General features: G+C 48.7%; 1 protein-coding gene across 1 annotated transcript in view; it reads left to right on the plus strand.

Moving 5' to 3' along the window:
* Window positions 1-12,236, plus strand: part of XRN1 (5'-3' exoribonuclease 1) — a 1,184,094-nt gene that overhangs the window by 967,141 nt on the left and 204,717 nt on the right. Inside the window, exon 36 of the mRNA XM_085633624.1 lies at window positions 215-343. Within this exon, the coding sequence (XP_085489750.1) occupies window positions 215-343 (129 nt within the window). The remainder of the gene's footprint in view (window positions 1-214; window positions 344-12,236) is intronic.

Here is a 12,236-nt window from a genome sequence, read left to right on the forward strand (position 1 = left end):
GGAGTCCCATATTAGTTCAAGGGTTACATTTAATAACCATTAGGTGCTACTAAACATCATGTATTCAAGGCATCTTACCCAATTTATCAAGTCAAACATCTGTTCACGAATAGGTTTTCTAAAAAGCATCCATATTGGTTTGTTCTCTCATTTGGTGGGCTGGAATGAAAGTGCTTTAGAACCAATTGTATAACTGTGTATTCTTATTCCTCAGGCTTGCACTGAATTTGAAAATCTCATAGCTTCTTTAAAGATCTCTACTGAAATCGAAACAAAGTGTCCTCAGAACAAGGATGAAGGAGTGAACAAAGAAGAACATTTGTCTCCGCAGTCGTTCGCTCTGGTTTGTATTTTAAAGCGCTGAATTGATCTTTAATAATATGGCATAATGTTAAATAAATATTGTTTGGAGTTGTGACCTGCATCAGGTGGTTAATTTTAGCTTTCATCTTCCTAGCAAATTTGAAGCAAGCATCTTAAAAGTAGTCTTGCCCAATCCTATCTCTGAATTTCGAGCACTGGCAACATATTTATCTGTCAGTGGTTGTGGAGTGAGGGTTATTTAAGCATGCACATGAGAATGCATATTAAATACATTTACTTCCACTCTTCAACTTTAATGTATTCATACCCGCTTATAGTAGCTTCTTGGCACTATCAAACTGTGGCTGCCTACACCATGCCCAGAAGTACCAAACTGTAAAAAAGGCTAGCATTATGCGATGGTGAGCACCATCATGATGTGCATGCAGACAGAATTACATAATTTACCACCAGAGTACAGAGGTTACCAATACAACAAGTATGGGTGCAAAATGTCAGTTACCACCAGTGTCCACTGTATGCTAAGAGTACTGCAAGAATTACCCCAATACTGTAAATGTAATGGCTTTTCTTTTATCTTTTATGGTCATGATTGGCAAATAAAGAATACTCTCATACTGCCAGGTTGTACTTTATGCCAGGTGTGGGGTCCATTATGCAGTGGATGTGCATTATGTAGCATGACTTACTGTTCGAAGCTGGCTCTGTAAATACTATACCAAAGTGAGGTATAGTGTGCACAAAGTCCAGTGGAACCCCAAAGGTAGGCTAAGGGAAAGTTAGATAGAACCTTACTCTCTATTTGTGGTAGTGTGGTCGAGCAGTAAGGCAGTACCAGAGGACAGTGTTAAGCATTTGTTGTACACTCAGTCAGCAAATTAATTCACACACTCATAGACTGAACTTCAGACCAATTGTTTTTGTATAAAAATATTCTTTTAGTTATTTTTTTTCCAGAACCAAGCAAGACTGGCTCAGGTAAGCAATAAATACTTCACAGTAGTAATGCAATTGGAATACAGTTTGAATGATACTTGTATATGCACTTTGGTTTGATTTACAGTGTGGCTACATAGAAATGCAATACTTACTAAATGCAGTTCATAGAATTGAATTGGCTTTTCAGTAAAATAGCAGGTAAGTAACTTTTGAGATTACTAGTCTTACACAGAGTAGTATACCTAGATACTACTCTGGGACATTTCCTGAAAATCGTTAGATTATGCAATTTTAAAATAATTTATTTGGTTTCTCAAACTCCACACTAAAAATCTTTTCACAGAAAAACAGCCAATGTTATCCTATGGAGGAAAATCGGTTTTGAGGTAAGAATTTGGTAGTGGGAGTTGAGGTTCTGGGGGTAGACTCAAGGGTCCCCCAGGGTCAAGGATGCACTCTAGTTACACCCTCAGCGGCACTAGAGTGGCTGGGTGCATTGTGCTGAGGCCCAATGTTATCCAATGGGGGATAGGGGGCCTCCGGTTGGTGGCTACTGACTAGCTGGCCACTTGGCTGTGGGAGCAATGCTCCTGGACTTTAGCTCAGGGCAAATGGGGAAACAAAGTAGCACCAAAGGTGCACCCTCAGCAGCACTAGGGCAGCCGGGTGCAGAATGCTGTTTAGACGTCGGCCGCTCTGTTGTTTTCAGTGGAGAACCTCTGGTTTGGAAAGACCCTTCAGGCTTGGGGACGAAGGTCTTCTGGGTGCGACCACCACTTCAAGAGGTAAGTTGGGAAGTTAGGGGTTGGTTAGGCACCATCGGTTTGGACACACAAGGCCGTGGGGCGTCGGGTGCAGGGGTGCCTTTTGGGGTCTGGTCTTCTTACCAGCTCTTGGTCGCGGTTAGGGGGGCTTTCTGGATTCCGGCTGCAGGCGACTGCTGGAGGCTTGAGGCAGGTCAGGGGTCGCCGGATCTCGGGTCAGTATCGCCAGGGTGACCTCCTCGTGGTGTTTGCCCACTCGAGCTTGGGCCGTGGGCGGAGGGTGCAGAGTGGGGGGGATTCGCGGTGTCTGGCCGGAGCCAGAGGTTGCAGGTGAACAAATCCGGTGATCAAGGGAGACAAAGTCTTTGTGCTTGAAGGCAGGCAGGTCCTCCTGGGTTTTCGAGGTTGCTGGCTGCAGGACACACCGGGATTTCGCAGGAGCAGGTTTGAGGTGGAGACAGGCCGGTAGGGCTGGGGCCAAGTCAGTGGGTGTCTTCCTCTTGTTAGCTTCAACATGGCTGTTCATTCCTTCTTCTTTTCTTGTTGCAAGTTCCTGTCTGAGGAAGCAATGTTTAGGGGTGCCCCTAAATACTAGAGTTAGGGGTGTTACAGGTAGGTAAAAGGCAGGGTCCAATGGGTCCCTTCCCTGGGGGGGTACACCCCCTGTTATGCCACCCCCCGGTTGCAGGGGGGCATGTGTCTGTCCCTGGTTGGCTGAGTCCCCCCCATCTTCAATATGGCGTGGACTGAGAGTTGTGCTTCACCTCACCTCCCCCACCTGAGGGATGGAGTTTGCAGAGGTGAGCACACCTCTTTTCCTCACTTGTTTTTCCTGCTGGTTCTCCTGCCCAAAGTTGGGGTCAGAACCAGTGGGGACCAGTTGCTGAAAGCAGCAAGTGGCCTGGGGAAGTTCACAAAGGCGGCAAGCCTTTGAAGCTTCCCCTTCGTGAACCCTGCCTGTAGGAGAGTAGGGTCTGCTTTCTATGTTCACCCCCACTTTTTGCTTTTGCTTTACTGGTTTACGACTTAGATGTGGCTGTGGGCCTGCTAATCAGACCCACAGCCCTGCTGTTCTCTCTCTAAATTACTACTATGTACTTTAGGTGCATAACCCATTTGGATAGGATCACCTTATTGGCCCCTGTACAGTGTACCCTAGGTACCCAGGGCATAGGTGTACCCTAGGCCTACCAGGGGCTGCAGCATGTATTGTGCCACCCCTGGCCTGGCCTTCCATTTTGACACAACTGGCTGATCACTCAGCTGGGGCAAGGTCGTGTAATCACCCCTTGCTTAGGTGTAGTATTCCTATACCTAACTTACATATAGACACATGTGTACCTATCAGTCACTCCTATGGCAGGCCTTGACAATCCTGGAGGCAGAGTGCTTGGTACCATGTGAGATGGTGCTCTAGCATGAGCTGAGCCTGTCTGCAGCTTTCGGAACCATGTCCTTATAGCTGTTCTATGATATAGCCTACCATATACTCTTAAAGTGCCTTATAATCTTAGACGGTTATGGTAACTATGGTTTGGCTTTATCAAAGCATGTCGTGTAAGGTGTCTAACACTCGGGAATAATACCCCCATGCCATTTCTGGACATGAGAATATTATTCCCCCCTTCTAGAGGGAAAGACATGTTAAAATCATACTTCAACTGTTAGCCTCTGACCAAAGCCTCAGCATCACAAAATGGATGCTGCTGCCACGACACAAGTCTGACCTCCTGCTGCTGGGAGGGATCCCAGCCAGGGAGGCCTGGACAATAGGTTTCCTGCTTGGGGAGGTGCTAGCACCTCCCCAGACAGCCTTTAGTGTATTGGGGCAGGGTGGGCTGAAAGGAATGAGACATGCCTGGGGCACACAAGGTGTTCCTTGCATAGTCCAGTTCAAACCGGCGCTGGGGCACTCCAGCCCCAGCTCTGGCGCGAAACTGGACAAAGGGAAGTGGGTGTAACCACCCCCTCCCAGGTCCCACCCATAAGGCGTGACCTAGCAGGTATCCCAGCCCCCCAGATTAGTATAAGAGTGGGAGTTGGGCCTCAAGACTTTAGATTATCCTGAACCTGCAAAACTGAACAGAAACTCTGGACCTTCGACATTCGACGAAAGAAGAAGACTGAAGAATCTCCCTTGTAGCCAAGGAGTGGCTACCCTGTGCAAACAGGCACCATCAAGTGACTACCCTTTGCTTTGTGAAACGTTCGACGAGGAACCGACTGCAGAGCCCGACCAGAGCCTTGATTTCCAGACTTCTCCGACCCTCATCCACATCTGCAGCAGAGCTGAGATCCGTGGAGGCGACGAGCGACGTGGGACCGGCTACCTGGGAAAAGTGGCTAGTAACTTACAGCGCAGCTTCTGAGGTACCCTCGAAGTTGTGCACCGGGGATTGAGAAGCCCCAACCCCAAGCACCATCTGCACCGAAGACCAGCCCCCCACACTCCACGAGTCCTGCGTGGGGCCCTTCAGCATTTTCCTGCTTGCCGCGTCTGTCCGGTTGCTTGCCCGCTGGCTAGTGGCCTTTGTGACGACGCTCCCTAAAATCTTCTGCGCTGGTTTGGCTCCTCCAGACTGGCTCCCGCTTCTCTGCAAAGAAGAAGCACCCCAGACCTTCCTGGTCTGCACCAGAAGCAAGTCCCTTGTTCTTCGTGGGTTCCGCTTGCCAAGGCTTGGTGAGTCCTAGTCCAACTTCGACGCCGCCGACAGCAAGAGCCTTCGTGGGACAGCTCGCCTCCTGGTCCTGGTCGTCCTCGACGCTTCCTGGTCCTCCTGGCTCCAGCGACAAGCTTCACCTTCACCTGCAACTCTTCACGACATCGCCTGGTTCCTTCCTGGTTCCACGTGGTCACTGGCTAGTGACCTTGACTCTGTCCCTTCTGCTTGCAGGTTTCTTCTCTTCGTGATCCCAGCCTTGGGATCCACCGGACACTCTCCCCTGACTGCCTGTCAGCATCTTTCTTCAGGCATCCATAGGAGTCGACGACGAAAACGACGCATCTTCACCCCTATGCACCCGCAGCCTGTGGGCTAGGTAACTTGGGTACTCCGGTGCTCATCAGGATAGTGACTATCCTAGTGTCTAGTTTTCAAGTCTCAACTTCCTAGCTACTCCGGAAGTGTCCTAAATCTATCTATTTCTAAACTGTAACATTGCTATTGACTTTTACGCATTACGCGTGAGTGTTTCCACTCTGCACACGAATCCCGTGGGCCTCCCACTCCCTAACTAACGCTAGTGTAGTGTAGCCCCAGCGATTCCCTAGGCCTAGGCCTATTCTATTTCCGTGACAGTGGTTCTTATACCACTTATTTAGTATATGGTTTGCGTGGCCCCTAGGGCCTAACTGTATTACTTACCTGTGTGACTTACTGTATGCATTAATAAGACTGTGTTGTACTTACCTCTAAACTCATAAAGAGTGCTGAGGGTTTGCTTAGAATAAATACACTTTATTTTATATATATATCTGTTGTGGTGTCCTTTCATTTGGTATTCAAGGGATTATATATGGTATCACAGCTGGCTTCACATGCCATTCAGAGTTTAGCCTAAGACTGCTCTTGTCCATGCTACCACTAGGATAGCTGGTCTATAAGGTTGACTTTACAACCAATCACCATAAGGGTATTTGGACTGATATAAGGTGTACACTATAACTAGTGACATCATACATCAGGCCAACTTCTCACATTGGTGAGCAGCGGTTGGGATCTGAGCTTGCTGTTGTAATACCATTGTAATCTTGAGATACTAAATTGAAAGATCACACAGATATTGTCTAGGTACATATAACATAGATTATTATACTTAAGTCCTACTGGACTTTGTAGTTGTAGGTTGAAGGGAATAACACACCCTGACTACAACTACTAGAAAGGTTTAGTAGATACAACTAGTGTAGGTAGGTGCACACACCACACCCTCACTAGATCATGCCTCTGGGAGGAGATCAAGTAGATGCTCTCTCAGGAGGGGCAGGTCTGCAGAAGACCCCCTCTAGGTATGATACCTTAACATTCCAGGAGATGAGACAATTGTGTACCTCCAGAGGAATAAAACAGGGTGCAAACCCTACCCTCCTTCAGTTAAGACAACTCCTAGAGGAGTATGATGCTCAGAGGGCATCACAGGAAGGTGCCCTAGGCGCAGAGGAGGGTCTACCCACCACAGAGGAGTCAGATGGGCCTTCAGATGGGGAGGTAGACAGCCAGAGCCAAGTAAGGAGACTTAGCCAGGCTAACTTAAGTTTACATGGGAGTTTGCATGGGGTCCCCCCATACAGACCCACAAGTAGACATTCACAGAGAAGCAGGAGGGACAGATCCCCTTCAAGGGAATCCATCCACTCCCATGTCTCTAACACCTCTAATGCTTCCTCTCACAGGGGAATGACTTCACCTGAGAGAAAGGAGCATGCAGCCAGAATGAGGGAGGCTAATCTGAGGATTCAGAGGGAAGAACTTGCCCTTGCCAAAGAGAAGCTTGCTCTGGCTAGAGAACAAAAGTTAAGTGGGTTAGAACCCACTGGTGGCAGCAACATTCCTAGAGATAGAGACAGGCACTATGATAATAGAAACCTGAGCAAGATTGTCCCTCCCTACAAGTGTGGGGATGACATCCACAAATGGATAACTGCTTTGGAGAGAGCTTGCAAAGTACAGCAGGTACCCCAAAGTCAGTGGGCAGCTATCTTGTGGCTCTCCTTCTCTGAGAAAGGAAGAGACAAGCTCCTCACAGTTAGTGATGAGGATGCAGATAATTACACTGTCCTGAAGAGTGCTCTGATTGATGGGTTTGGCCTAACCACTGAACAATACAGGTTGTTGTTCAGGGATACCCAGAAGACACAGACTCAGGACTGGACTGACTTTGTAGATTGTGCCACTAAGGCTCTGGAAGGCTGGCTATTGGGAAGTAAGGTTAAGGACTATACAGGATTGTATAATTTGATCATGAGAGAACAAATACTTAACAACTGTCAAAACCAGCTATTGCATCAACACCTGATTGATTCTGATCTGACTTCTCCCCAAGAATTGGGAAAGAAGGCAGATAGATGGGTCAGGACTAGAGTTAAGCAGAAAAACCAGAACCAGGGCGGTGATCAGAAAAAGGCAGACCAGAAGGGTAATGAGCAGAAACAAAAAGACCAGAAGTCTTCACCAGGCCCCCAAAAGGCTCAGGGGGAGGGTGGTTCCAAAAAGGATAAGAAGAAAGAAGGCCAAAAGAAACCATGGTGCAACTATTGTAAGTCTACCTCACATTGGTTTAGTGAGTGCACCAAAAAGGATAAGCCCCCAGCCACCATTGCCCCTAAGGCAACTGTACCCCCTAGTTCAGCTGTAAGTGGTGGTTCCCAGCAAAAGGGTGTAGTAGGGTTAACCCTGGGAACTGAGGAGGATTCTGGCCTAGTCAGAGTGCCTACTCAGGCTGTCCTGATCTGTGATGGGGACTTAGCTTTGTCCTCTACTGTAGGCCCCAGTAACCTGGGCAAGTACAGACAGACACCTTTTATCAACCAAAGAATGGCTCAGGCCTACAGGGACACTGGGGCTAGTGTCACAATGGTGACACCTGCTTTTGTGGACCCTGGACAGATCATACTAGGTGAGAATTACCTAGTGACCAACGCTAGCAATGCCACTACCTCCCATAGTGTGGCTATTGTTAACTTCTCCTGGGGAGGGGTAACTGGCCTCAAGAAAGTTGTTGTTAGTTCAGACCTTCCTGTAGAGTGTTTACTGGGCAATGATCTTGAAACTTCAGTTTGGTCTGAAGTGGAGTATAGGACCCATGCAGAAATGCTGGGGATAGATGCACATGTCCTTGCTGTGACCAGGTCACAGGCCAAAAAGTGCAACACTGAACAAGTGCTGGATCCTGAAACTATGGACCAGTCACACTCCAAGAGAAAGAGCAGTAGGGTTAAGGCTGTGCCTTCCCCCCTGCCTCAGGTGGTGGATCAGCCCTCCCAGGAGGATGATTCTGAGAGCCCTGAAGGAACTGTCCTAGAAGAACTTGAACCTGATCAGGTTGAGTTTCTTGGGACAGGGGGACCTTCCAGGGCAGATCTGAGGCAGGCTCAATTAGACTGCCCCTCTCTTGAACCCCTCAGACAGCTGGCTGCTGCTGAGGCTGCAGGGAATGCTCAAGGTACCCATAGAGTGTATTGGGATGAAGGGCTACTGTACTCAGAGGCTAGAGACCCCAAGCCTGGTGCATCCAGGAGGTTGGTCATACCACTGAAGTTCAGGGGCTTCCTTCTAACCTTGGCCCATGATATTCCCCTTGCAGGACATTTAGGCCAGAACAAGACTTGGGACAGGCTTGTCCCTCACTTTCACTGGCCCCATATGTCAGAAGATACTAAGGAGTTTTGTCGCTCCTGTGTCACCTGCCAAGCCAGTGGCAAATCAGGTGGCACCACAAAGGCCCCCCTCATACCACTACCTGTGGTGGGGGTCCCCTTTGAAAGAGTGGGCATAGATATTGTAGGACCAATGGACCCACAAACAGCATCTGGGCACAGATTCATACTGGTGATAGTGGACCATGCCACCAGGTACCCAGAAGCAATTCCCCTGAGGACCACAACAGCTCCTGTTGTGGCAAGGGCCCTGCTTGGAGTATTCTCCAGAGTGGGCTTTCCAAAGGAGGTCATTTCTGACAGAGGTGCCAACTTTATGTCAGGATACTTGACTGCAATGTGGAAGGAGTGTGGTGTTAACTATAAGTTCACCACACCCTATCACCCACAGTGCAATGGGCTTGTTGAGAGATTCAACAAGACCCTAAAGGGAATGATAAAAGGATTACCAGACAAGCTTAGGCGAAGATGGGACATCCTTTTACCCTGCCTTCTGTTTGCTTACAGAGAGGTCCCACAAAAGGGGGTTGGCTACAGCCCTTTTGAGCTTTTGTTTGGGCATCCTGTAAGAGGACCCCTGTGTTTGGTGAAGGAAGGATGGGAGAGACCTCTCAGACAACCCAAACTAGACATAGTGGATTATGTACTTGGTCTCCGCTCCAGGATGGCAGAGTATATGAAGAAGGCTTCTAAAAACCTTGAGGCAAGCCAAGAACTCCAAAAAGCTTGGCATGACCAAAAGGCTGTACTGACTGTTTACCAGCCAGGACAGAAAGTGTGGGTGTTGGAGCCAGTGGCCCCAGCAGCACTCCAAGACAAATGGTCTGGACCCCACACTATTGTTGAGAAAAAGGGAGAAGTCACCTACTTGGTGGACCTTGGGACTCCCAGAAGCCCCCACAGGGTGCTTCATGTCAACAGATTGAAGGCATATGTTGACAGGGCAGACATGGGGCTACTCATGGCTACAGATGAGGGGCAGGAGGAAGAGAGTGACCCTCTCCCAGACCTGTTGACTCAGAACCCTGATGATGGCTCAGTTGATGGTGTGGTCTTTTCTGACAGCCTCACTGTCCATCAGCAACAGGACTGCAGACAAGTTCTGCAGGCCTACAGACATATGTTCTCTCTGACCCCAAGTCAGACAAACTGGTGCACCCATGAGGTGGACACTGGTGACAGTCTGCCTGTGAAGAGTAAAATCTACAGGCAACCTGACCATGTCAGGGACTGCATAAAAGTTGAGGTACAAAAGATGTTGGAGCTGGGAGTCATTGAACCTTCAGAGAGCCCTTGGGCTAGTCCTGTAGTCCTTGTGCCAAAACCTCACACCCAAGATGGTAAGAGAGAGATGAGGTTTTGCGTGGATTACAGAGGTCTCAATGCTGTCACTAGGACAGATGCCCACCCAATACCTAGGGCAGATGAGCTCATTGACAGACTGGCAGCTGCTAAGTTTTTGAGCACATTTGACCTAACAGCAGGCTACTGGCAAATCAGACTAGCTGAGAGTGCAAAGGCCAAAACTGCTTTCTCGACCCCAGGAGGACATTATCAATTTGTGGTAATGCCCTTTGGTTTGAAGAATGCACCTGCCACTTTCCAAAGGCTGGTGAATCAAGTCCTTACTGGGTTGGATGATTATTGTGCAGCTTATCTTGATGATATTGCTGTCTTTAGCTCCACCTGGGAGGATCACCTGGTCCACCTGAGGAATGTTTTAGAGGCCCTGCAAAAGGCAGGCCTCACTATCAAGGCCACTAAGTGCCAGATAGGGCAGAGCAAGGTTGTATACCTGGGCCACCTAGTTGGTGGGGGTCAGGTTCAACCACTGGAGAGCAAGATCCAGACCATAAAGGACTGGGCTCCTCCAACTACCCAGACTCAGGTCAGAGCTTTCTTGGGCCTGTCTGGGTACTACAGAAAGTTTGTTAAGAACTATGGGTCCATAGTGACACCACTTAATGACTTGACCTCCAAGAAGATGCCAAAGAAAGTTCAGTGGACAGCAAGCTGTCAAAAAGCATTTGATGACCTGAAGCAGGCCATGTGCAGTGCACCTATTCTGAAAAGTCCAGACTACTCCAAAGAGTTCATTGTCCAGACAGATGCTTCTGAGTTAGGTGTGGGAGCTGTTCTTTCACAACTGAATGTAGATGGTCAAGACCAGCCCATTGCTTTTATAAGTAGAAGGCTGACCCCTAGAGAGAAACGTTGGTCAGCTATTGAGAGGGAGGCCTTTGCTGTGGTTTGGGCCCTGAAGAAGCTGAGGCCATACTTGTTTGGCACTCACTTCAAGATTCAGACAGACCATAAGCCCCTCTTGTGGCTAAATCAGATGAAGGGTGAAAATCCCAAACTTCTTAGGTGGTCCATTTCCCTACAGGGGATGGACTTCACAGTGGAACATAGACCTGGGACTGACCATGCCAATGCAGATGGACTCTCCAGATATTTCCACTTAGAACATGAAGACTCAACTGGTCAAGGTTAGTTTAATGTCCCTAAGTTTGGGGGGGGGTTGTGTAGGAGAGTAGGGTCTGCTTTCTATGTTCACCCCCACTTTTTGCTTTTGCTTTACTGGTTTACGACTTAGATGTGGCTGTGGGCCTGCTAATCAGACCCACAGCCCTGCTGTTCTCTCTCTAAATTACTACTATGTACTTTAGGTGCATAACCCATTTGGATAGGATCACCTTATTGGCCCCTGTACAGTGTACCCTAGGTACCCAGGGCATAGGTGTACCCTAGGCCTACCAGGGGCTGCAGCATGTATTGTGCCACCCCTGGCCTGGCCTTCCATTTTGACACAACTGGCTGATCACTCAGCTGGGGCAAGGTCGTGTAATCACCCCTTGCTTAGGTGTAGTATTCCTATACCTAACTTACATATAGACACATGTGTACCTATCAGTCACTCCTATGGCAGGCCTTGACAATCCTGGAGGCAGAGTGCTTGGTACCATGTGAGATGGTGCTCTAGCATGAGCTGAGCCTGTCTGCAGCTTTCGGAACCATGTCCTTATAGCTGTTCTATGATATAGCCTACCATATACTCTTAAAGTGCCTTATAATCTTAGACGGTTATGGTAACTATGGTTTGGCTTTATCAAAGCATGTCGTGTAAGGTGTCTAACACTCGGGAATAATACCCCCATGCCATTTCTGGACATGAGAATATTATTCCCCCCTTCTAGAGGGAAAGACATGTTAAAATCATACTTCAACTGTTAGCCTCTGACCAAAGCCTCAGCATCACAAAATGGATGCTGCTGCCACGACACAAGTCTGACCTCCTGCTGCTGGGAGGGATCCCAGCCAGGGAGGCCTGGACAATAGGTTTCCTGCTTGGGGAGGTGCTAGCACCTCCCCAGACAGCCTTTAGTGTATTGGGGCAGGGTGGGCTGAAAGGAATGAGACATGCCTGGGGCACACAAGGTGTTCCTTGCATAGTCCAGTTCAAACCGGCGCTGGGGCACTCCAGCCCCAGCTCTGGCGCGAAACTGGACAAAGGGAAGTGGGTGTAACCACCCCCTCCCAGGTCCCACCCATAAGGCGTGACCTAGCAGGTATCCCAGCCCCCCAGATTAGTATAAGAGTGGGAGTTGGGCCTCAAGACTTTAGATTATCCTGAACCTGCAAAACTGAACAGAAACTCTGGACCTTCGACATTCGACGAAAGAAGAAGACTGAAGAATCTCCCTTGTAGCCAAGGAGTGGCTACCCTGTGCAAACAGGCACCATCAAGTGACTACCCTTTGCTTTGTGAAACGTTCGACGAGGAACCGACTGCAGAGCCCGACCAGAGCCTTGATTTCCAGACTTCTCCGACC

Source organism: Triturus cristatus, chromosome 11, assembly GCF_964204655.1.
Source record: "Triturus cristatus chromosome 11, aTriCri1.1, whole genome shotgun sequence".
Lineage (NCBI taxonomy): Eukaryota > Metazoa > Chordata > Amphibia > Caudata > Salamandridae > Triturus > Triturus cristatus.